General features: G+C 42.4%; 7 protein-coding genes across 7 annotated transcripts; 5 read left to right on the top strand and 2 right to left on the bottom strand.

Moving 5' to 3' along the window:
• Window positions 1–135: 135 nt before the first annotated feature.
• Window positions 136–1,081, top strand: Bfra_003002 (putative haloacid dehalogenase protein; the record flags this gene model as incomplete). The annotated part of the gene is made up of 3 exons (XM_037333414.1): window positions 136–312; window positions 373–406; window positions 513–1,081. 3 exons carry the CDS (start codon window positions 136–138, stop codon window positions 1,079–1,081), a joined length of 780 nt encoding a protein of 259 aa, XP_037195542.1.
• Window positions 1,082–5,781: 4,700 nt separating this feature from the next.
• On the top strand, window positions 5,782–6,720 carry Bfra_003001 (uncharacterized protein; the record flags this gene model as incomplete). Its single annotated transcript, XM_037333413.1, has 1 exon — window positions 5,782–6,720. The coding sequence occupies one exon, from the start codon at window positions 5,782–5,784 to the stop codon at window positions 6,718–6,720; it is 939 nt and encodes a 312-aa protein (XP_037195541.1).
• Window positions 6,721–9,738: 3,018 nt separating this feature from the next.
• Window positions 9,739–11,739, top strand: Bfra_003000 (putative heterokaryon incompatibility protein; the record flags this gene model as incomplete). The annotated part of the gene is made up of 3 exons (XM_037333412.1): window positions 9,739–9,882; window positions 9,932–10,019; window positions 10,391–11,739. 3 exons carry the CDS (start codon window positions 9,739–9,741, stop codon window positions 11,737–11,739), a joined length of 1,581 nt encoding a protein of 526 aa, XP_037195540.1.
• Window positions 11,740–12,333: 594 nt separating this feature from the next.
• Bfra_002999 (putative heterokaryon incompatibility protein) lies at window positions 12,334–14,214 on the bottom strand (the record flags this gene model as incomplete). Its single annotated transcript, XM_037333411.1, has 1 exon — window positions 12,334–14,214. One exon carries the CDS (start codon window positions 14,212–14,214, stop codon window positions 12,334–12,336), a length of 1,881 nt encoding a protein of 626 aa, XP_037195539.1.
• Window positions 14,215–16,944: 2,730 nt separating this feature from the next.
• On the bottom strand, window positions 16,945–18,236 carry Bfra_002998 (putative rta1 like protein; the record flags this gene model as incomplete). Its single annotated transcript, XM_037333410.1, has 4 exons — window positions 16,945–17,734; window positions 17,836–17,982; window positions 18,061–18,160; window positions 18,218–18,236. The coding sequence occupies 4 exons, from the start codon at window positions 18,234–18,236 to the stop codon at window positions 16,945–16,947; spliced, it is 1,056 nt and encodes a 351-aa protein (XP_037195538.1).
• Window positions 18,237–20,798: 2,562 nt separating this feature from the next.
• On the top strand, window positions 20,799–21,639 carry Bfra_002997 (putative peptidase a1 protein; the record flags this gene model as incomplete). Its single annotated transcript, XM_037333409.1, has 2 exons — window positions 20,799–21,399; window positions 21,548–21,639. The coding sequence occupies 2 exons, from the start codon at window positions 20,799–20,801 to the stop codon at window positions 21,637–21,639; spliced, it is 693 nt and encodes a 230-aa protein (XP_037195537.1).
• Window positions 21,640–23,774: 2,135 nt separating this feature from the next.
• On the top strand, window positions 23,775–24,317 carry Bfra_002996 (uncharacterized protein; the record flags this gene model as incomplete). Its single annotated transcript, XM_037333408.1, has 3 exons — window positions 23,775–23,855; window positions 23,917–24,108; window positions 24,213–24,317. 3 exons carry the CDS (start codon window positions 23,775–23,777, stop codon window positions 24,315–24,317), a joined length of 378 nt encoding a protein of 125 aa, XP_037195536.1.
• Between the last annotated feature and the right edge of the window lie 2,082 nt (window positions 24,318–26,399).

Genomic DNA, 26,399 nt, shown 5'->3' with positions numbered 1-26,399 from the left:
ATACTCTTATTGGAGCTTGTCATTAATGAATGGCAAATTTTACGGATATTATTCTTCCAAAACCTCATAGATATATAATAATTTGATACCAAATATTACTATAAAGCTCGGTAAGTTGTCGTTTTACGTTTTTGAATGCGAGGGATAGTTCTGATTTTACTAGGTATACATACAATCATGTCGGACAAGAAAACAATCATAGCCTTTGATCTCTACGGTACTCTGCTCTCTACCGAAAGTATTGCAAAAGAATTGGCCCGTCATTTTGGCGATGAGAAGGCGCAATCAGTTGCTACACTATGGAGGAGATATGTATGTAGCGATCCAGTGTTTCTTGTCAATAGGTGCAAGTCGTCTGATATGTGAAAATAGCAATTAGAATATACTTTCCGGATGAACAGCATGTGTAAGTTTCATTCCCTTCCCGGTTCAGGTCCCCATCTTAAATTTTCTTTACGATGCAATAATGGAGAAACATGAACAACCATGTAGGTATCTGACAGTAATTCTAGTACTATATAAACCCTTCTCAGAAATCACAAATACATCGCTTCGTCACGCAATATCCGAACATAGACTTGCTCTGTCTGAAACAGATATTGAGAGTGTAATGAAAAAATACAATTCTCTCTCCGCCTTTCCAGACGCTCTGACCGGACTCGAAAACTTGGCGAAACATTCGGAAACTAATGCTTATGTATTTTCAAATGGGACAAATGAAATGGTCTCTTCGTCTGTCAATAATTCACCGGAGCTCTCAAAGTTCAAAGATCTTTTCAAAGAGCTCATTACGGTGGAAGATGTGGAATACTATAAGCCCCATCCGAAAGTTTATGAACATTTGGTTAGGAAGGTGAGAGGTGGTGTTGAGAAAAAGGATTGCGAGGATGTGTGGCTTGTCAGTGGGAATCCGTTTGATATCGTAGGTGCAAGACACGCGGGTTTGATGACTTGCTGGGTGGATAGAAGTAAAGGGGGTTGGAATGATATGTTGGGCGATTTGGCAAGTGGGGGACCGCACCTGGTTGTTGAGGGGGTTGACGCCGCTGTGAGGGAGATTCAGAGAGTGTCTAAAGATTGATGAGGGGTGTATGCTGAAGCTCTAGCTTAACTTTGATAATTATATGCTTGTATACTAGGTCTGAGGTAGAATTTGTTATAGATTGTGAATGTATGGATTGTGTGCCCAAGGAAATGAATTGAGAAAGTTGAGACGTGAAAGAGTGAAAACATAAAAGAAACTTCACATATTTGATTGAAATTCCCCAGGTAAGATAGTTGAAATAGGCGAATCATTAGCCTTTCTAAAAACAAATCTTGAAGTAAATACCTAATGAATGGATCTGGGAAATCTATGCAGCAATTCTTTATTTTCGTCCTGGAATGCATTTTCCATGCACAGCCACATATCACGCGTGGCGGTGCAACATATCTTAGCTTAGTCCGCTGCCTGCCCCGCAATATATGCCAGGCCTCTTGCCCTTAAGATCTTATGATCATTCCGTATGAGCTATTCAATACGATATGCTTTGACAACTGAAGTCAGAACTACAGCAAAGATATAGGAAGGGAAGATATAGCTTTCGAAGCTGAGGTAATCTTCAAAAGGTTCTTGTCATCATGGAAAGGGAGTGGGTAGTTCACGAGTCGGCAGGTAGTTGGCTGTGGTATGGATAAAAAGAAGCGGACTGGGCTCCGCAGTGCTACCAGCTCTGCATGTGAGATATCGCTGATCTCTCAATACAAGGATCATTTCTTTCATCATCTGCGACACACTGACGACTATATCGCCGGTCTGAGGCGTAAGGTTTGATGCTATTATTCAAGCTTTTGGTTCAGTCTTCACCTTGAATCCACTGAGACATGAAGTTACATGACATGAATACGCTCGGAACATAGGAAACGAAACCTCCCAAGAACAACAGAAGAAGCAGGATAAGAAATCATGAAGGAATGGAATAATATAGGGGCACTGTCTTGACCTCCTGAACATTTTATGGAGAAGCAAGAATTTTCTGGGGCGTTTGTACCATAGGTGTGAATCTCCTTGCATCACTACTAATCAATTAAACCAGACCAAATCTCTCATTCTTGCTCAACAGCATCGTCACTTCACGAAATAATATAATGCTTCATATTTTTCGGATTTGATCAAGATTTCCTTGACATTTTAAAACAATCATCTGGGCGAAACAAAGCTGGAAGATCGATCGTGCTGAGAGTTGGAGAGGAAAGGTATTTGATGTATTAAGATTGTTAGGATGAAAAGTCCGCAGAAACTTGAAAGGCGGATCCTCTTCCTTTGTATGAAATTGGATAAGAACCTTTGAATTTTTGTGAAATTCTAGGACAGGATAGGGCACTGAGAAAATGTAGATGTGCTGATTTTTTCTCGTTTTTTGGTTTCAAAAGTCAGGATGGTGGGAAGCCGTTTTGTGGGAGTCCTTTTGTCTAATTTGTGTCGAATTTGGGAAAGGTGGGCGGTAAAATCTATCATTCAGGATGTGTAGTCATTCTTACGGACGTCCTCTTCCTTTCACAGGTCTGATTATGATCGAGAAGTCCTCTCGATTTGTATTGATTCTATTGAACGCGTCCAAAGAACAAAACGAACTTTCAGAGAGTAGTAGATCGTGAACTTGGCGTTCGCTGTCTAAAGTTTCTCGACTTTCCGTTCTTCAGTTTTCTCCCATAGTCTACCGACAAATGGTACAGGACAGTTTCTAGCATTCGTGAAAACCGTAAACATTTGAGGGCGGGTTGGCACGGTAATCCTTGGTTCTTCGACCTCAATATCGAATACAATACCTTTTATACATGATTTTGGTGGTACTGTCTATCTTTTCAAACTTGATCTTGGTTTGCCAGCACAGAGGTTAGAATGTTGCGATGTATATTGATGCAGACTTCGCTAATTCAGGGTGGGGGTCAGTAGACCCAGAGAAGACCTAAAGATTTTCGTTCTTGAGGAACCAAGTCAATGATATGTTCTCCAATTGCATATGTATTGAGTCTAGGTTTTTTGAATTGAATGGAGGTCAAGAAGATGCATTTGAGAATCCGAAACATAGACGTGCTTCTTCAAGGGGATTCTTACCTGCTCAGACTGTGGTGATTGCCCGGTTTACAACCTCCAGTTGATCAAATGACAAATTCCAAAAAAGGATCAACCTCAGGTTAGAGTAAGACTACAACAAACACAAGATTGATTTCGATGCCTTGAATATTTTTACTTTTCTCCAGTTCAAACCATCATGTTATGGTTTCCAAGTCTGCCTTCGTTCCGTCCCCTGGAAGAAGTAACTGACTGGGGGTCTCGGCTATCAACTCCTGCTTTTCTACAAAACGCTCCTTGCATTGGGTTATTTGGGCTCTTCGTATACGAAGGATTACAGCGGATCAACTGGGCATCAACACTTCTCACTCGATTTGGTGCAGAATTTTACATGCAGGATCCTATGGAGAAGCACAGAAAGTATCCTTCTCTAGCAGAGGGTTGAAAACAGAATACTCTGTATTCATCTTGAGATTATGCTTACATTCTTCGGGACTTTCAAGTTTCACGTGGTATGGAGCACGAAGGATTTTTTGGCTTAGTCGTCTTCGACTTTGGAGGATTTCAACTAGCGAGGCTCACCATAACTATTCAATTTCATGAAATTAATGTCTTTGAAGGATGAAGCGAGGCTGACTATGTCATTTCCGTTCTACTGCTTGGGATTCAAGTTTACAGACTTCGACATTTACAGTGCGACAGTGCGATATTCCAAAGCTCTGTCGACCAAGACGGTCAGTCCACATCTCACCATCAGAGGATCCACAAATAATAGATCGAGACTAGGAAATATGCAGATTCCTGTGAAAGGTCATATTTAGACCATAGAGCTTCCTGAAGTTCATAAAAAGATCTCTATATCGGAGATTTTTGTAAGACTATCAGAATGGGATTTTGGGGAGGTATCTTATGACCAAATATATTGTCTTCCTGTTCGTGCATTGCTTCATTGGGTAGACTCTACGATTTGACTTGTCACCTGGTGTTACACTGTCTTTGAAAGTTTCATAGATCTCGTAAGAATAATGCAATCACTCTAATCGCCCTTTCCAACGATAAATGCAAGCGGGGGTACTTCGTCACCTTGCCAATGAGATTGGGGAGAGATATCAAAGAAAAGCATGTGAGCATGCAATCATATGTCTATGGTTCCATGGAAGCGGGGAAGCAAATTTATATTCACAATACGATATCCAGATAACGGCAATCTAATGTAGGGGTTAGTACGAATGTGGCAGGTAGGATAATTTGAAGAAGGCCGTTATAAGGGATAGTTTAAGTATTCAGACGAGAAATAAACAAGGTATGCAATCAGAAATTGGTTGACTTTTGTCCTACACAGCTTTGGATTCTGGTTATGTTCGTTGCATATCCGATACTCGACACGCAAGCTGCATATTTCCCAAAACTAAGCGCTAAAACGAGGCATACCGAGTTTTCAGAAAATATATGTTGAACAACAAACTTCATGAATCAGGGGAAATGTTTGACTGTTGGTTCCCCACAATAGGCAGCCGCAAAACTGTACCGTTGTGGATATAGATGAGGCCGCTAGGTTTTCTCCGTGAGGAGCTTTTGGCTGCCAATAATTAAAGTTCCGAAAAACTTTCCGCGTCCTAATTCGAGTCGTAAACCTCCATTCGTAATACGCATCATCATTTAAGATCTCGACAGAAGCTTTTCAGTTCTGGTGTGGCTTGACAAATTTCCATAAAGATCCGAAGGAATCGTGACCAACATTTCGACAGGTCTCTAATTATTCCACGCTACAGTCAGATCGTGACCCCACAGACCCATCTTGTATTGCAAACTTTTCGACGTATTGCCTCGTACTATGCAGACCCTTTTAACAAGAGCGACGCGCCCAATTGTCCGAGCTTGAATTTGTAGCGAATGATCTACGTTATTGCTTAACATTTCGGATCCACTCCTTCCAAGGGGGTTTTCTGGAAGATGGGGGGGATCACCATGAACTAAGTCTTACCCTTTATCCTTACGACAACACAACACGAGGTTATTCACGATCAAGTGCTCCTACAGCATTATCATTAAATACAACATCAAACAAATCCTGTATCTAAATGGACGATTGATTGACTAAATGATTACGGTATCATTTTAAATAATCCATCATGTCATGGATTTTACTGTAAGACAGGAGTCAATTGGAGCAACTCCTATAAGCTCTCATTTTCGTGCATATCCGAGATCGCGAAAAAGGCAAGACAGAATTCATTTTCCATCATCTAATCGAACACGACGATGCTGTGGATCAAACCTAAGCACCTTATCTATCTATGTTGGTAATCTCCACTTTGTGCATAGGTAATTCGAAAGAAGTTGGGTATGGCCGTAATTCATTTGTTCTCATTCCAACGTAGGAAATCAGGCATACTCAGCCTCTGTATCCCTGAAAGGTTGCATCCTTCGTTACATACCTACTAAGCCTACGATGGCACAGCGGACTAGAAGCCCTGAAGGCTCCTCTCCAACTAGGGCGGAGTAGGTCCTGTTTGTCGGATGTGTTAAATTTAATTATTTGGTTTCACGTCATCTAATTGCTTGTTATCCATGAGATTGCAACACAACGGCTGTTTTCAAGACCATAAAACTCCTCCCTCCCCAACCAATATCTTCCTACAAGCGCGTTTGACGATTCAACTAAAAAATCGTCCAACACTGAAATTCGATAAGTTATCGAAGATTTATATTTGAGGAGAACAAAAATGTCAACTTCTTTTGATGGTCCATATCCACCGAATCCACAACAAAGATCATCATCCCGTTGGCCACCTACACCAGGAGTTTACGTCAACGTCGAGTTTAGAGTCTCCATGTCTGAGAACGATAAGGGGCATGGGGCATCATTGAGGTACGCATCAAGGAACATGAGGGAAAGGGAAAGAGCAAGAGCAAATACACATTTGGGTGGCAAACCAATACCATCGATATTGACTCCTGGCCATCTTCAACCTAATGATCCATCTCAATATCAGCAAAAACCACAGCAACAGCGAGATTTAAATCGGGGGTTGAGCATTGGTATGGAAATACCAGGGAGGGGAAAATCTGCACCACCGACGATGAACGATAGAACTCAACCAATTAGTCCAGTCAGTCCCGTTAGCCCCATGAGTGCTGTTGGCAGTCCAATACAACATCGGATAGTGAATTTGCCTCGGCAAAACATTATGGATCGATTAGACAGACCTTTGCCATCAACACCAGGACGATTTCGTCTCGGCGAAGATGACTTACCATGGTCAACACCCCCTTCGTATTGGAATGCCGAACCTGATACATCAGAAAGTGTCGGTCCTACACTAACTAGTATCGAGACCTTTCGGCCATATCAACCATCTCCAAATACTGCTAGACGAACCGAAGATCCTAAAAGAGTTCGAGAGTTGTCGGAACTTCAACAGGCTATGATGACGGTGGATAGTATTGACAATGATGTATGGGATCCGTGGATGTGGGACAGTGTAGGAGATATGCCTAGAGGGCCAAGAAGTATTGGCTGGGCAGTAAGTTCGAACGATGCATCTGGCTCGCCGGCCTCGCCGTCGCTGAAGACTCCTCCTCCTCCGCCTTACGTTGTTAGTCAGTGGGAAAATGCTTGTCAGAAGAGAATTACGACTACGAGACCTAGGAGTACGGGCTGAGGATTGAAATTGAAGTCCGTAGGGAATTGCTTGAATATGATCTATGGGACAGACAGAAAGACTCAGGAACCTTTCAGGGCGCGAGCACTATCAATCTTTTACAGCGGTATTACAGGAATCTAAAGGGAATTGCCCAAAATTCTATGGAAGACTTGCTTTGTATAGCAATTGTGAAGACATGGATACACCCGGCACAAACAAATTCCACACAAAAGCTACATATCAGAAAAACACATGGGTGAACATGCAATGAACCTCAGGTTCAAATTCATCTGCCATTCGTTGGAAGCATTTCGGGTCCGAGATTGCCACTCGCAGTCACTGTCGTTACAAAAAGCGGTCCGAAAACCTTCTAGTCTATTCGATTTTGCTCCACCCGCATACATGAATTCGTTTCCAATATAAAATTTGAATCATATCAAAAAATAGCGGAGCACAATTGGGCTTCAAACAAACTCTTCATTGGAACAAGGCGAAAATATCGGATTAACGGAACAAAGACAGGGAGTACAAAAACTACGAATAACCGGGGTAAAAGCGGATACCCTCGCATAAGCTAGTACATTTACGGGACATATTTGACGTCAAATATCAAGCTTGACTGAACTTGGAGGTTCAGGGAAGAGCTTTGATCAGAGGGAAGATCTTGCACGGGAATGGAATGCAGCTAGAATGTAGCTAGAATTAGGTAGCCAAATTCTTTTGAATTGATACTTTGAAACACAATTTTTGCAAGGGATGTGAGACTCTTGAGCCGAAGGAAATGGTGAAACTTATTGTAGCAATGAATGTCCCATGATTATGGCTGTGTAAATTCTGTTTTCCCTCTTTTTTCCCCTTCAGCAGACCTGGAGTACCCTTCAAACGCAAGGTTCCTTCGCAGGGAAATGGAGTTCTAGTGTCCTTCGTCTCGTTTGACTTAGGAAAAAGGACCTAGGTACATCGCCGTAAAACATCGGGCAACTTCCCTGTCCCTGTCTGTCAAAGGAGATCGCAGGCATACATTCTCGGTCTTTTTTGTTTGGTTGCGGAGATCCTGCACGGAGGTGCCGAAGCTCGTTCGCTTTTATGTAGGTGCCTGGAATTGACGGCTATGTATACTATCCGAGCCATCTTCCGAAGAGATGTCTATTGACTTGGTATTTCGGATGGATGGACGGAAGAGTGAAACTGGAGTGATATGAATTATATGCAGAGCCACTTTCGCACCTTACAGTTAATGTACCCTCATGAGTATGTGGAGATTGATATTGACGCCACCAAGGCGATAACTGAAGAAGTAAGTGATAGCGCGTTTCATTTGTTGCGGCATTGAAGGACATTGTTCGAAGATGCGCACATATATATTTCCGATGGTAAGGCATCTCAAATTATCCTTGTTCGTCGATGATTGCCGACTCTCCTCATTACCCTTAATAGGAATCTAGCACAAGGTCAAACTGACACTCTTTAAATAATGATGATTCGGATTGTGTAAGAGAACACTTTTATGCAGGCAGGCATGCATGTGATAGCCTGAACTTTATGGTCTGATTGGGAATCCATTGGTGACCAAGACTACTGGGAGAGTCACCGGTAGTCAGTTCAGTTCTTGGAACTTAACTGCAGAGACATGGAAGAAATAAATAATGAAGAATGGAAATCAAAATCTGTATCCGAGGTACGATACTTTCTTGTCATGTAAGTAAATATCGCAATTACATTTCGAATAGTATCAAGATGGCTGTAGAGGCAATGATAGGCACGTTCATGACTTCTCATTTTCATATGCAGGAGATGCCCCAATTCAAAAAACTTTGGTTAAATGGGACTGATAAACTCCGCTCATGACTTGCAGATTCTGTCTTCTCTTTCATAAAAATAGGGCGAGCGTCAAAAAGTTTTACCAGACTCGCCAGGTGCTCGTTACATTGAGAGGCTAATGATGTATCGACCTATCACTCTCTGAGAGTGACACAGATTTACATGATGCAGGGGCTATTTTTCATCAATACTGTCTCCCTACTTGTTTATCCCACAAAATACACAACTCCGATACGTGAAAGACTCTCCATCGCTTAGGCACCACACCCGTTGTGATAAGAGTGTCTACGCGACGCCGACATCGAAATGCAACCATCCGAAACAATACAAAGATATTAGACGAACGATCACAGAACCCCTCCATCCCAGCCCTTGCTAGCTCTCGGAATTCTTACCCCGTACTATCAGTCAAACTGGGCGGAAGATTGCATGCCCAATGTTTGATTGGAGGATCACTTCCGAGGCGGGAGGTGGATCTGTGGGGTTGACTGCGAGGCGTATTTTGAGTTTTCTCGGTCGGATGTACATTTCGTTTGATATTTTCGATTTCTTTTCAAAGAATGTACAATTGAAGTTACTGTTCAAAGTTGTTATTTGTACCATCTTTCAAAGTTCGCATTTGCCGTTGCATCTGCACTTGCATGTGACCTCGTTCCTTTGGTTGCTAAATTCGGCTTTGTTTGGTTGCGATATAGACGTGGCTATGAAATCGTTCATTGGCTTCGGGCCTTAAATCTTCTCATTCTACCGAATAGTTGGCTTAGAGTTTTCGGTCGCAAGTGTTTCGACGTGCCTCGCTACGGATGAAGATCTGTGGATCGCGCCTGCTGTTTGTGCTTGCTCTTATCTACTCACTCGATTTTCATCTCAAAGTGGTCGATCTAAGAGTTAAAAGTATCTACTGACTAGTTTACTCGGGCTCTTCAAAGAAAACATCAATCTAGAGAAAAAATTGATGTCAAGTTGAGATCTGTAATATATTAGGAGCCTGTGGTATTTGATCATGGCAAAGATTCGTTCGGTGTAATTGGTCTTCATTGATGACATGGCTGATCAAAAAACTGAGGCTGAGTTGCAAGAATTTCCCCGCTCAACAATTTCTAATATTGTTTAATCTAAGATTTAACTTCTCAAGTAATAACTTCTCTCAATTCTGAATGATTGACGACATAGAAAAGTGGGATCAATCCGTTCTACTGAGCGCAAACATTAATCATGTCCGGGGCAGCGGAAGGTTTGGCTGGGCTTGCTCTAAGTGCAATAAACGTTGTAGCCTTGTTCACGACGTGCATTGAGTGTTTTGACATTGTTATTGCTGGAAAGAACTTCGGTGAAGATTTTGAGCAGTTGTGTGCTTTGGTATAACTCAACATTCTCAAAAGACCCCTACTTTTACTAACATGCATAGTTCTCATTGGAGCGTGCTCGATCTGTGCTCTGGGGCGAGTCTGTGGGATCAATTCCTGAACCAAATACTGGCCTTCGTTTGAAGTATGGTAAGAACATCAACAGACCTAACATTCGGCCACGAGTAGAGAGAGTTCTCATAACATCAAGTCGCTGCTCGAAGAAGGCTCTAAGATCAACAAAAAGTAAGGAGATACATCATCAACTCCCCAATTGACGTCGCAAGGTATGCAAATCTTCAAGACTTCATTCGATCGATTCAAATCTCGAATAAGAAGACATCAAAAAGATACGTCTACTTAAAAGGTAACTTCCTAAACCGTACATAATACGCGAAAGTTTAAAAGCTTAATTGAACGACTAAATAGATATTTTAATAGGCTTAAACGTATCACTGCGTCTCTCAAGCTTCTCAGAGATCAAAACTATAAGCTAAGATAAGAAATTGATAGCATATCAGACGTGAAAAGTATGCGATTGCTCCGAGGTGTTACTTCAAGCCATAAAGATTCTGCCACTCTAGATGTTTCAGAAACTGCAAGTAGCCGTATGTTCAAAATTGAGGAAAATGGGTATATCACCAGAGTTATCACAAAATCTTCGTCTACGTATGGCTCGAGTTTATCATTCAAAACTGCGTTGTCAAAGCCATCGCAAGATATTGACAGTCTGGCTTCCTCGACTCCGCAGCCACCTGAAGCTTGGCCACGATTGCTGCAATCCCCCAACAAGAACACGAAAAAAATGGCACTTCTCAATTCTGCCATAGCTTGTGAACAATGTTCTTACGATGAAAAGAAATGTGTGACGAAAACTGAAGTATTTCAATGTTATAGTTGTATCCAGACTGGGAAGAATTGTAGCTTCTCAAGACGATCCGCTGAAATGACGCATACAACTTCAACGTCAACTTCTCATGAAACAGCATATTTGGATAATAATCTAACCAACGAATCATCTACAAACCAAGTGTCACAGAACCGCCGTCTTATGCAAGGACTTGTTGCGGTCACTGGGTACCGCCGGCATCTGAGCTTCTCCGACGGCGATAAACACTTTGGAAATCGACTTACTGCTAATAAGAACCAGGATCTAGAATACTGGGTTCACAATTCTGGAAAGCTGGTTCCGACTGCCAATACTGGTACTGCAGCTTTGCTGCGAATTTTTCTTGAGCTTCGCGATATTCGGGAGACTAATGTACCATTTATCAGCGCTATTACTGTCAATGGCTGCCTGAATACTATACTGGCCAGTATAGAGGGGCCCCCCGAGAAGCCCTTTGAAGGAGGAATATTTTGGATTACTATAAGAATAACTGATCGATATCCTGGTCAACTGCCACTCATGAGATTCACAACTAAAATTTACCATCCAAATGTATCCCCACAAGGATATGTCCGCTACGCAGATGGTCAGCTTCAAAAATATTCAAAACCTTTGAATAACTCCGACAAGTGGTTCTTGGGAAGTGATAGAAAACTCAACTGGTCACTTGGAGCACTACTCACCGCACTATGCGGTCTTTTATCTTCTCCAGACGTAGATAATCCTTTAGTGCCAGAGATTGCGCAAACTAATCTTGAAGATTATGATGAATATTGTTGCAATGCTCGACTATATACTAAAATGTACGCTATTGATGAGAGGCCAGACGAATCACATCTTCTTTTTCCAGATGATTTCTCCGAAGAAATTAATGTCGTGGACTTCTCTCATGATGATTGCAAAGAAGAAGAGCCCGAAGATGACTTCCTAAGCTTACAGAGCTCTCTTAGAGAGGAACAAGATATCAAACTTACAGGATAGCACTTTCCGGAGGAGAAATATTACGCATATTACAAGAAACAAATTCCGTAATCACAGTCAATGATAAAGTTAGTTAGTCATATAGCCGCATGAGTCCTATCTTACATTAATCAGATTACATTAATCTACGAGTGATTTACAAGATGGTTTTGGTTTCTTGGGAATTTTATCATTCTTTGAGGGATTGTCTTAAATTTCTCAATGCTGGAAGTTTCTCGAAAAGCTTTCGAATCCGATCAATGATCAAGGTCTACTGAAAAAATACATAGTAGAGTCCATCGAGTAATGTGGAGAAAGTCCGGGAACTACTAGCGTAAGGGGCGCGTGATGCTGCCTCTGATTGCCGTACATGCCACGCTCGCTGATACAGTGTCGTCATTACTCTTACAGGCTATAAAGCCATCATAGAAATGGGTTGATCATCTATACTCCTCTGCTATAGCTGGGAAGGGGCTTAATATTGAACAGCACCAGAAAACGATGCGGGACACTGGCAAAATCTACGGATTACACAACCTCTTATTTCTGGTTTAATCCTTTGTAAAATAAAGATACTTATTGGAAAGTTTTCTTTCGGTTTTGAATGTATGAATATTAGCAGATCTGAAACCTGGTCACTTTCGGTTTGCCCAAATCCAGCGTCTCTCCCTGCATCATGCCATGAAGGTAGGAATCGCCGATCATTTCATAATAGGTTTTATGATCCCGAAGAACAAAGGGAGTCCATCCGCCTCCAAGAATACAAACTTGATCTCCAACTTTAGCACCCGAAGCTCCAAATCCCATATAACCTCGTGAGGTGGTGAAAAATACTCTTCCTGATACCGTATTAACAAGCTCTAAGAGGAAAAGCATACTTTGTCCTTCTTGCACACTTTGACAGATATTTTGGGAGATTTTGTCATTCTTGAGCTTCTGTAGGATATCTGGATCCAGAGCCAGTTCATGGCTCGAGTTATGTCGATCAAACACAATTCCACGCTCCCGTAGTAAGATTGTATTGAGTACAGCCTGGAAGTGGCGGATGAATCGGGGCTTGGCAGGCTCGAAGTTTGCAGTGTTGCCGATCAACGTGCGCCACAAAGCTTCGAGGACTGATTCTTTGTTCTTGTAGATGGAGCAGCCGAGATAATTGATCATATAGCGGAATGCGGATCCGGGCTCCCCACAATCAACGTTAGCTAAATCCGCAAGCTTAGACAAGTGGATAATAATTCGTTTGATGTCTGGTAAAGGTGTTTCGCTTGACATGGTGCTTGTAGCAAAGTCAATGGAATCTAAAATGAGTCCATCGACATACATAGAACTGCCATCGAAGGAAATATTTCCAGGCAGAATATCACGAACTTTATAATGCGTAATCAAGAAGGCGGCAGGTGCTCCTTCCATTCTTACTGACCAATCAGGTACCCAGGATGGTAATTTCTGAACAATCTTTGATGTCAAGGGTTGTGCATAGCAGATTTCCAGGTCTTGTTGACTAAGAATGATATATGCAGCGGCATCTCGGTATACTTGTTGTACACTCTTGGTGTAGTCCACTCGAAGCATATTCTTTGCCAGATGCGGTAATATCTCTTCCGTATTGCACCTCAATCCGAGTAATCCAAACACTTTATCTCGTGGATCTGAACACTTTGAAGCTTGGACGAATCTTAGATAATCAGAAAGATAATCTGTCTCCTTTTGCTTGAACATTGATTGAATACCAGCGATAGATGCAATTATGCCTATACGTTCCGTGTCGGGCGCCCGATGAAGCAGAGATGTCGTAGTGCTGATAAATGAGACACCCCAGTGGAATAGCTTCCAGTTCATCTGCTGAGCACCACAAATAACAGTGGAACGGGTTGACACAGCAATTTCTTGTATGATCCAAGTCCGCTCGAAATACGTCGATGAAAAGAGAGTGAAAAGTGAGGTCCATAAGGAATCGTCTTGAAGTGCTAAAGATGATTTCTCAGCAGTACTAGGCTCTGTGCGAAGCGGCGGTCTTTTGTCTCCAGCTTGTAATCGGGTAACCTCTCTTGCTTGCCATAATTTTGCGAACTTTGAAAGTGCCTCAAATGCTTGCTTCGAGTAAGCAAGCTCATCCCCTATCCAGATGAGGACCCTATCTGCGAGAGCGTATATGTCACGCATCATGGTAACCTGTTGATTGCGCTCTGGTATATTTTCCTGGTCGATGCAAATGGCGTCAATCCACATCCATCGCGAATCATCTGCCCACCGCAAACGCTCCAAAGCAGCTGCCAAATTTGCCTTGACTCGAAGCTCTTGTCCGTCACATAGGACGGGCTTATCGCACATTTGGGTTCCCCATTCGTAAGATAATGCCTCGTACTTGGGTGCATTTCGCAGTCTTGTTTGGTGAAGACTGAGCTGGATCAATTCTTTCTCATCGTTTCTTGGGCCTATCTTGACCAGTCTGATAAAGTTCGAGGAGGGCAACGGAGCATGCTGGTGCGATAACATGGCGTGAGCAAGAAAGACTGATTACATGGAAAAGAAAAGTTTTAGAGGAGTGCACTGCACTTCCTTTTCTTCCTGTGAACACAACCCCCATGTCTTCAGCCTAGTAAGTAAGACCACTACGAATGTGCCGTAATAGCGGCAATCAATGTTACTGTGGCTTAGATATTTAAGGAAAAAACCTTGAGCTTTCGGTGAGAGAAAACAGTTAGAGCACTTAATGTCCAATCGTTACTGATCAGACCACTCGGTGAGCGATCTGGACCTCTTCTTCTTGATCGCGACAGCCAGATTTTCTTCGAATTCAATTTCGGAGTACTCGATAAAGGGATTCAGAAGAAAGAATACAAACCCAAATTTTGAAGGTAGTTGGGGAAGAGAGTTAGAAAGACCAGGAATAACGCTGTCAGATTTCGTCACAAAAGCGGGGTATCCGCGCCCCCCCTCCAAGCGAGAGCAAAGAATGGCTGATGTTGAATTTGACTGTTTTCCCCGGCTTTTGCTTCCATTTGAGAGGTTACAGTGCGATTCAGAGTGTATCAGGAAAATACCGCACTCAACCACACGCCCAGCAGCCACGCCTGTCACACCCTCTGCAAGAAGGCGTGGCAGCGACGACTCGGCTTTCATAACAGTCGGGATGTAGATTATGCAGGAGTGGTAAAATGACTTAAGTAACACAAGAATACAGAAAGCCAATGTTACTCACAAATTTAAAATCAATTAAGCCCAAGGTACCGACTGTTTGCCTCGTCATGGAGTCCGTCTCTCGTTGTTATGTTGCTTTTGAAACATTTCGAAGCTATAACGTCAGTTTCCGAGTCGAAAATGCACCACGTCTAGATTGGGATGCGTTCTTCAAGTATTTTTAGTCTCTTCCTCAAATACTATCCCAAAATTTGAAGACATCCTGTCTTTGTAAATATGCACTCCGTGAATTTCCTAGAACGATGGACAGGACTTTACTGGTGGCGGTAAATCTTAACGCAAGTTGGCATTTATGAAGACGATGCTTCATTTGAATTGATCGTGCCGCAGCGCGGAATGCTTGTAGAAATGTCTGTCCAATCACAAGCCTTAAGCGACGTGGCTTTTCAGAACTACCCGCCCACTTCAAAATCCCACTCGACCACTCTCAGCTTCTGATGTTTGCGACGTGCATTACACGTATATGACGCATATATTATACTAGCAGTTATATTTTCTTATCGCTTGATTACGAATAGCGTGAAAAGCACCAACCTGCTCAAGATACATTGAGCTCAACTCTCAATAATACCTTCCTCGAATACTGTACCACTTTTACAATTTTCGCTCCAATCCGGTCATTCCTTGGATAGAAGCAAGAGCTACCATCGAGTCCTCCACCTGTCATTATTACGTGTGTCAGGATACCCGTTGGTGGCACTCCGGCTCGCCTCATCTCACTTACCGCGATAAGCGCCTCCGGGGCCAGGGATGAATTTATTTTTCACAAACCTTACCATCGTCACTATTGGAATACAGACCGAGCCTGGAAATATCGTGACTTACATAGAATTGATCTTCTGCACGATCATCATGTCCCGCAACTGCATATTCTTCAGTTAAAGCATCATCTCCAGCCACTACTTCGTGCCCCATATTAGTTTAATCGTCAGCGAAGATTTCATATTCAGCAACGATGTGTTCTCAATCAGGAATAGTTCATGCTACTCCAGCATCATTCATCTTGTACAAGAGCCTATTACATGACCCTTTTTTTCTCTCACCAAAAACGATTTCCCAAAGAATTCGAGTCTTCCCGCCTGGATCTGTAATATCAGCGATTCAAAAAATGGCTTTGGCAAAGAAGATCATGGAGATGTCTTTTTGATTGAACTGCCTTCGTAGAACTATGAAAAAGACGGTTGGACTTCCTATAAAGATTTAGCTGCTGATTTTCTAGATTTTTCTCTGAGAGGCCATTGCTGGGTAGATGGAAGGTCAGAAACAAACCTACAGAAGTAGCAGTGCTATCAATTAGCGCCATAGCAAGCAATACAGTTACATGACCGAAAGCCTCCTCGAGGCTGCATTGGCACAAATCGAGTGATGTGAGAGACTCGTTCTATCGAACTACTGTACAAAGATATTTATATCTAGCTAGGTGGCCAGAAAAAGTAAGTTTCCATAGCGCTAACAACACTTCATATTCCATAGCGTGAAATCTAGAAGCAACTTTCAAACCCGCACCTTCAGTAACAAGAAAGCACATGGTTTGTACGTAGAAACTGGTCAAGTTTTCACAAAGCACATTCAACGACCTTAGCAATCATTGCCGACGAAGTGTCTACAATGCCTCTCAAGCTCAACTTGGAAGATATTCATGATGGTCCAAACTCTATTCCTGGTTAACTCAAGAAATTTACATCTACTATTGCCATGCCAGGCAATCAATAAAATACTGAGCTATAGTGGAGACACCTCCAGGACAATCTCACTGAAACAAAAAGTAGAGATGGTACTGGATCCATGATTAGGAGGAAAACGCCCTCTACAAAAACCAGTTCAAGGTATGATCAACCGTAAACTCCCGCTTTTTCACATTATTGGAGACATCACCAAAGATCTTAAATCAAATTGAAATGTTCTCCTCCTTCTTTTGGCCATTAACATTATATTCATAGCTCTTATCAGAAATGTTCCATCATGATGTCCATCATCTACGATACAACAAGTGTGAAATTCACCAGGGGAAAATTACTTCAACTGTCATGCAGTGCCTGTTCTATGTCCCTCCTTCACTTCTGTCTGCTTCTCCACTTGGTTATTCGCACCTCCTTGCCCTACGCTTTCCACACCACCCTGTTCCCAGAATTCTCTATGCAAATTCCTCCCCTTACACATCCCATAAATATCAAACGGATCAATAAAAGTAATCCACCATCTTCTCTCATCCTGATACCCCGTACCCTCAATCTCCGTCACCCCATCTTTCCCCAAATATATCTTATTATTCTTTGGCAAAAATCTCATCGGGTGTCTCCAATTCAACAAAAATGTATTACAAGTCATAAGCGAAGCTTCAAACACCCAGAAAAACCATTCATACCGAATAATCGGACTAATATCACCAACTTCCATCCCGGGCTCGGGATGCAAATCTGCGACACTGAAATATTCAACCGTGCGATATATTGTTCTCGTCCCAACCAAAGCACTTGATATATAAAGTGTGATTAACACATTATTCAAATTTCTCGGCAAAAGCGAATGTTCGCGACATTTCAAGTGGAAGTAAGCAGCGAGGAGGACAAATGCTCCCAGAATACCAAGTTGGAGACATAAAGCGGCCTTGAGAAGAGATCGACCGGTTTCTTGCGCATCTTCGGAAAGAGATGAGTTGGCGAGGCGGGCAGCGCCGTTAGCGTTGAGAGCTTCGACTACGGCAGATATGGCACCGAAAGTGGTAAGAACGCGGCCGGGATGAAGAGGAGAGTGGTAAGGGACGTAGTAGAGGATGCGGGAGAGAATGAAGTAGTTTACTAGCTCGTAGATGGGTCTGTATTTTGATTTGCATTTAGTGCGGATTCGGGTATGTTTTGGTAGGTAGCGAGAGTAGAGTAGAGGAGGAGACGAAGCGGAAACAGGGGTAGAACTTACGGTGCAGCGTAAAGAAGAACTATACTCGCGATATATATATTAAGATTGCTATACTGGAAAGCACCGATTTCTCTGAGGATAAAACCGGCAAGGTATATACATCCGCACCATGGGAGTAGTCCGGTTACTTTCCAGCATTTGTAACGACTTCAAGCACTTAGCATGATACCTCGAACAAAGTATTGATGGTGAAAGTACATTTGTGTGGTGGAGGAGACTACATACTAGCACTGATACCCATGAGTAACCACAGAAATTGCTATTAAGACAGCAAATATAACGGGTGCTACCTTGTTAGGCGCATAGAAGTAGAGACTATCTTTGACTAAATCAAGAGAATTAATTCGGATACTTTCAATTGAGATGTCAAGTATACACATACCAGGCTTGCCGTTCTCCATACTAGTTTTTGTTGTGATAGTCAAGTTGAAGTCGTATATATCACAAAGTAAGGGATACCTCCAAGTCCCGAGGTAACACAAGAAATACACTTCGCTAGCTTCCAAAAATGATAGACAATTAAATATTTCCAACAGCGGCACAATCATTTCTCTATATATATCCCAATAATCAGCCGCATTATAATAATATGTCATTTTCTCTCCCTTTTCTCTCATCCGATTCATTCGTAAATCATGTTTTTAGTCACCTGATCCCTCTATCATTCGTCCAAATACGTTTTAGAAATACAAGGTTGCAACATTATTGGCTATCTTCCACCTGCCTAGCAATGCCTCCAAATCTGGGGAGGCGAAGTCACTAGAGCTAAATGGGCGTGATGTAGCGACGTGACTACCCAGAAATTTATGTCATAATATCATTTGACGAGATTTGCTCTGAAGAATGATGAGTTGTTTGTCCGTTCGCTAAACGAAATACGCTGTGTGTAAGACGGGAAGAATGATATCCCGAAGATCGGGAATTTATTAAATGAGAGATGAATTATAGGTCTGGGCGCTGCATTTTTCTGTTTTGGGAATATAAGTATTGGAAGGAGATATAGGAATTTATATTCATACAATTTAATCAATAGTACAGACTAGTAATGAATTATTGAACCTCTAATTTTCTTTGGAAAGTAGTACAACTTCAAGACACGGACTCAACTAGCCGTTGGGGAAAATACAAACTATGAATTTGTAGAAATTATCTTTTCTTATTAAATCGATATTATATTTGTTATATCATTATCATCGTTAACGTCCTTCATAGGTCAATGACTATGTAGAACTGCCAAATCGAGGAGTAGCAGCTTACTGTATAGCTTAAACATGTCAAGGTAGTCCCTTATTGAAACTGTAAACTAATACTAGGGGTTGAGCATGAGAAAGAGCGGGGGAGAAGGGTGGTTTCCCATATGTATACAATGTCAGATGACCCTATATCCACACATCAGATAGCATCTCTTTAATTGTTCTCTGGGGGTCCCTTCGAAAGGTGCCACGTTCTTGTGGCTATTCTAGTGATGCCGATAAACTCAATGGTCTTCTCAAAACTGATTTTTGTGTAAAGAAGGACTCTGTATGTGAGGTTTCGGACGGGAACGACTGACTTTATTGGCTTTTGTCCGAGTTGTAGGTGCAAAAACGTGTTTTAACTGCTCTAATGCGGACGTGAAGATTACTTGTCCAACACTTTCCTTTATATCTGCTACGAAAAATTAATGACCCAGAACTTCATTCGAAATCCAATCTTGAAAAATGTTCTTGCCCTTAAACATCACACGCGGTGGGAGAATTGTCCCTCCGCACAAATGCGCTCAACCATTGAAACTCATTCCTACGATCTAGACGCGCTTGATATTTCGTACGAAATACAGAATCGATTAATCAAATTGATTCTATCGTTCCGATCAGATGTTCGGAATCATCCATGTTGTTCTCCAGCGCAATTTTCTTTACTCTTGAATCACTTTCTGATACGTTTTAAACTATGCGCCAAGTTCTTTCTTTTGTTCCCCCCCTTATATATGCCTTTCGTGAAAATTGTGAAAACCGCCTCAGAGGTATTTTATCCGTACCATGCAGTGATAATACCGGTAAGGCGTTTGGCGCCTAGAATCGTAATTGAATCTGATCACAAATCAGATAGTTGCACAGTCGGACGGGTTTTTTCATGCCTATCCTATTCTGGTAGCTATCCCCTGTTTCGTGGGGCTTAATGTCAGCTCAATTGAATTTTATTTACTTTCCATCTGTTTAGAATCTCCAATGACAAATCTACATGATCACAACTCGACAAGTTGCGATTAGTCTCATGAACTGTCTGATATTATTGAAATCAGAAGTTTGTACCCAGATCCAACGTAAAGGCTGAGAATTGGCCCTGCTAGCCATATTTAACATCTTTTCCGGACGTTCTCAAGCAATCTCATATACGAGTAGAGGCCCTGTAACTGTGAGGAAATATTTGTCGTCGATCATCAACCGCCCAACCTGACAGTATGCGCGGTAACCTTGTTCCAATAAACTTTGGGTGCGAAACGCGGGGCTGAAATTCTCCAAGACTTACAAGATGGAGTTGAGAACAGGTGAGTTCCAGGACTTCAGACCCTCAAAAAGTTTATTCTGACATTCGAAACACACTTTATATGTTGTTGTTCGAATAACGATCACCCCCTGAGGGATTTGGACCTTCTGTCACGGGCTACGCAAATTATGCAGATGCTTAGAACAGGATGGTCTTCAATGGGAAGGAAAACTATCCAAGGATGGGACCGATTATATACACGTCCGGCTCTTCATTGTTCCGTTGTCGCGAACCCTTCCAGAATTTCTGGAATGATGTTTGCCGGGAGCGACCGCGTGAGCTTATACTGAAACATGGAAAAGCTCTGGAATATTGAGTTAGATTTCACTCCTTCCAGCCCGACTATAAAATCCAGAGGTCAACTCTTGAGACTTAAACAGTAACTAATATCGCTTTTTCTGTTTCTTTACTCGTCCACTTACAATATATTTGACATGAGAACTACTTTCGCTTCTGCACTCCTGGTGAGCGCCATCGCTTTTCCTTCCCTCTCTTGCGCACAAAAGTTTGTTCAATTCCCTATAGCGCGAGTCAACAATGGTGACGCTTTCGTAGCAGCAATTAATGTTGCCGTTGGCAACTCACCGCAGAATATGACCGCCATCTTAGACACAGGCAGCAGTGACTTCTGGGTGCCGGCAAGTGGGAGCAAACTCTACGCCAATCCTAAAAATCAGTGCATTGCATCCGACAAGAAGTTTTCGACAGGCTCTTTCGCTTCCAACAGCTCTACTACCTTTGTGACAGGAAAGCCCAATTTTTTTGCGATCTATACTGGCGGCGTGAATGTCACTGGGACATCTATGCAAGACTCGATCCGTCTTGGAAATGCTGAACTCAAGAACAATACCATGGGTCTGAGTACCCAGGGTTTCTTACCCAGCGTTCTCTTTCCGGTTATGGTGATTGGTTTTGCAGCCCAGGAGTTCTCTGCGACGGAGCAAAACCCAACGCCATATGAGAACCTCCCATTGACTCTGAAATCGGTAGACTTGACCAATACCGCTGCCTATGGTATTTACTTCAACTATTTCAGTATGCGTCTCCTGTCCTTTATATTTAAGATCTTGCACTGATATTTATTTCAGGATCAACTGAAGGTTCGATCATCTTTGGCGGATTGGGCTTGCTCAGGCCAAGGTTAATGCTTCGGAGTCGAATATTCAGTAGATTACTCCTTCAGGTGGCAATTCTTCTGTAGCGACACGCGCGGAGATTTACTCTGGAAGCTGGAATAACCTTAGGAGGCCTATGCGTACGGTTCCATTAGTGTGAGGATTCTACTATCATATGCTTTGAATATTTCCAAGCTAAACACCGAAATGTAGAAAGGTCTGCCGTAGTCGCATTATCATCGTAGACACAGCCGCGTCGAGAGCGACAAACTCATTTATGTCAAAATTAAGAGCATTCAAAACGCGTGCTGTTACAGGATACCCGATTTCCAGATCTCTGCTGTCGTTGGATCCAAGGATATATAAGCTCCTAATAAGTCACCAATCTCTGTGAGTTCTCTTATTAACAAAACTTTAATCCTTAAACTACAACCAGAAGTCTTACGTGATATGTGATACTATTATATACTACACAGCCGCTATAATGTTGACACTTTTGTCAAGACTAACACCAATGTCATCGCCACAGCGCTTCTCGTCAACACTCCCGTAGCGATGACATTTCCATTTCGAATATCTACGCAAAAGTTTTCTACAGAATGGATTTCCGAACAAGGTGTTAGATATTAGCTAGTGTTATGCTAGTGAAGCTACGTATAGGAATCGAGTACGAGATACTCACTTCTGACAAAACTGCATATCTATGAGATATTTCCACTCCGCAATGCTACACGCTTGCATATCGCTGTGATACTATATCGAACATAATGAATCACGGAAAAAAATAACATTCAATAGACGACTCCGAATTCGTACCTGTGCGGTACATCGATGGTATGGAGTTATCTAGATAGATCGGCGGTGCAACTAGTTTGACATGATAGTCTTCCGATACTTTCCACTCGGAAGAGTTTAATGATGCAATCATTAAAACCGTGAACGGTTCGGCGCAGATAAATTGCAGGTTATGGTTTGGATGAAGGGAACGAGAAATTCTTGACCGGATTCACCTGGCATTGATGCGCTTCTTGAACATAACTGGAGTCGTGGTATTGGGCACGTAAATATACACTTCGATACTCATGGATTGCTTTGTTTAGAAAGTGAAAAGGGGTGCGCTTGTCTTCGCTCGCGTACACAGGATGGATGAAAGGTTATAAATATACAGTTTGCATGAGCGAAAGAAATGAGAGGTATCAAATCAATTTTATTCATTCAGACTTTCATATTGCCAAGAAACGGCGGTAATAAAGTGTATAATTCGAAACATATACTTCCATTACAGTCCTCTTTTTTCTCTTCTCCCAACAACCCATCTATCCAGACTCTTCCCTCGTATCCACAAACGAACGATGCTCAGGAGCCCTGGGTACCGCACTCCCTCTAATCTCTACTTCTCCGCTCACCCCTCCACAACCTCCACCTATATCCTCCACAGCACAACTTATCTCTTCTTTACGCACCCCATAACCACGTTCGAGTTTCGATATTAATGCGTTATACCAAAATCCACTAGTGGCTGTTGACAATCTCGATTCCAGCAGGAAGAGATAATGATAATTCTGCATTCGGCTTGGCAAAAGATATTGACGCGTAGAATTCTCTACAGTGATCTAAAAAGAAGGGGAGAACCGGGAGCTGATTGGAAATGGTTATTCGTGACAACAGGGGGATTGGAAAAAGGAGGAAAGAAGGCTGGAAGATGGAAGGACTATGGGAGGGATGGGCAGATGGAGAAAAGAGGTTTGGAATGTACGATGACTATCTTGCCATTCTGGTGGCAATCATCTCAATAAGCTGCCATCCGGACGAGATTAAGTCTAGATAATGTGCATGAGCTCACTGGACCTCGGGTCTTCTGACAGATATGATCTTGCTATCTCGCAGGTACAACTAGTAGCAAAGTCCCGAAGGAAATGATGTAGCTATCCACACTTTCCAACCGTCACTTGACCATATTTAAACTACAGAGGAAAAGTATATATTCGATGTATGTCTTTGAAGGATACACCCAGACCGCTCAAGACGCATGCAATCAGTCATCACATCACTCTAAAGTTCAATGTGAATACTTGTACGCCGTATGGACGTAGAACGAGTAAGTTTTGTATGGAAAATTGCTCCGTGTGAAAACGCATACAAAGATTAGGTTGATGGTAGTGAGTTGGGATGACTTCTCCTGAAGATTTCGGCAATACGTCACAATCACGGGCCCATACAAAATATCAAAAACATCAAGTTTTAACGTATGAACGAACCTCTACTTATCCATCCTGTTCATAACACAATTAGTCCATGTACTCATTAAAATGCACACCAAATACGCATTTATTGTTGGTTCTTTTGTTCTTGGAGCCTTCACCCTGCCAATCGCTAGTTAGTACCTCGCGTACGCAACGTTTTCAATATACAACTTGGCTAGGCGTTTCACTAACAGTTGTCGGGCGACAACGCGGCAAAAGTCTCACATAACGAGCCTGCCAAGATTTCACATGACGGAGCCTTCAAAGTTGCGCACGATGAAGCCGCTAAAGTCTCATATGACGAGCCTGGCAAACATTCCGAGAATGAGACAGAAAACGTCGCCTATGACGAAGCGGTGACTTTGGTCTACGATGAGCCTGCCAAAGTAAGTTACGATCAACCCGCATAGGTCGCAGGCGACGTCTATCTTTGTAAGCCGATCGGCACCCCCGCCCAAGCAGCTATGAACTGACTCAAGAAATATCATAGAGATATTCAAGACCTGATGATCTGATTTGGTGGGTTACAGAGACCGTGATGAGCGACCCAGTTGCTGAAATGAATAAGGATCTATCAAGGGAAAAGAAAGTATAAGACATATGACATGCTGATGTGAAGATCCATACATCAGAGTAGCTTTTACAGAGAATACACTTGTAAGGTTGCCTCTTTTGTTTGAAATAGTGATTGAGATGCTGAGCGCTTTATGTATATGTCGTGGCAACAATGAAAGATTGGGTATGATTTTCAAGTTCATGATGCTTGAATTCAAGCACGTCGAGCATGGCTACTTCTGCACAAGATGAACTGGACTTCCGTAAATTCATTGCAGCCGACTTTAACACACCGCATCAACCAGGAAGGAAGACCTTATGCAGAATCGACTTTCAAATACGCGGTCGGATGCATATTTGTCCTAGCAAGCATCAGGTGATAATTGTCTACAGCATGTGAAGCCGAAGTGACGTCTGATTCTAGTTTCATGGCAAGCTTAGACGAAGTGGACAATAGACAATTCGTATTTTCTGTCCGTCAAGTTCGCGGGGTTCCGTGCTAGGATGAGATTTTTGGACATGGTTTGGTGGTCGACGATGATAACTTTGACGTTATTGTCAAGGCGGTATGAGACTAAGCCCAACGCACGATGACGCCAATGGGAAATACTCAGGGAGTTGATATTTTGGGAAAAAAGCTTTGATGTTGTTTGGTGCGGTGAATTGTTCCATTAGAAGAAGATGGTTGGTGGTCGTGAGCGAGAAGGCTGTTCATGGTAAGTGATGCGAATATTTCGTATACACCGGGTTGGAACATGCGAATGGATCAGCATTTGTCCCTGGACAAAGAGATTATCATTCGCAAAACCTTCGTAGCTGTTTTTGTCCCAATTCTTTGATACGTATGGCAATAGAAGGTTATTGGAGATCTGCAGCTACCGACGATGATAGATCGAGTCATCCATGCAGCCTGCCGCAGCGTTTGGCGATCTTCGTGAACTATAATTCGTGATATCGGTTTCCGTGTTACAGGATCATCAATACCGGCATTGTCATCCAAATGCAATATAGTACAGAATAACCGCACAATCCAAAAAACTGCAAATATTAGAAAACAACCATAGCATGTCGTGATAAGCTTGAGTTGAAACCACACCTTCCCGTTGGTCACACATTCGAAGTATCCTCATCGTGAATATCTGATGTGTCGAGCCTATCAAAGTTGATGTAAGATTAACCTTATGTAAGGAATAAGGATCCTCGAGAAGAAAGTTGGGGTGTTTCCGAAGCTTCTCTCATCCTTCTCTTGATCCTTTGATGTCTTCTTTTACGTACTCAAATCTCAGCCCCCCAAATCGCTATTCCAATCTAAAAATAATAAAAAGTAACAGTCGTTAGTGACCAATGTAGCTGAAGAGTTGAGAACAAAGCGATAACATTCGACCGTACCATACTGCGTCGACAGTGTAGATCTATTAGAGATCTCAATGCTTGAATCATACCGGGCAAACGCCGCTTATCCTTTCTTGTCCTTACTTGCCATTTGATCATACAATCATCTTCTCCTTCGGCGTATAGGAAGTTTGTACAATCACGTGATAGCATCCTGCTACCGTTGTGAATGAACAAATCCTTGGTATCTGTCCCGTCTTTATACAGGGAAATAGGGGTGCGTGTTATCCAATTAACCTACAGGTCGTCTGCAGAGGCTTAATGCGGGACATCTGGATATCACGATGATTCGAAGCTTTGATCGCCATGCGATTTTGAATGTTTGTCTTTCCAGCTTTGAACGGGCGGGCTTGATACCGGTATGAGAAGATGAAACATTACTCTATTGGAAGCTTCGTCCAACGGATCTCAAATGTAATTTCCTTTCTCTGCAAAAGTAGATTATGTATATCAAACGCATCCACGAAGGCGTGATCTATATCAGACTCGTGGTACACCGCTCTTTTCCTATATATAAAAATCCCATCGTACCAAATCACCTGGGTAGTTACACTGTGTTCCCATGTATGTATATCTGACGGGTAACCGCAGGTATATCTTAAGGGTAAGGAATCTGAGGATCCTATTTTGACAGATTTAGAAGAGTAAGAAAGGTCATGGTTGCACGCACATTTCCGTTCCCCCTCCCCCTGAAACTTCGAAGAGGCTGTTAGTGTCACGATGGCATCTT

The sequence above is a fragment of the Botrytis fragariae genome (assembly GCF_013461495.1).
Source record: "Botrytis fragariae strain BVB16 chromosome Unknown tig00000012, whole genome shotgun sequence".
Classification (NCBI taxonomy): domain Eukaryota; kingdom Fungi; phylum Ascomycota; class Leotiomycetes; order Helotiales; family Sclerotiniaceae; genus Botrytis; species Botrytis fragariae.
This window is presented reverse-complemented; position numbering and strand designations above follow the sequence as displayed.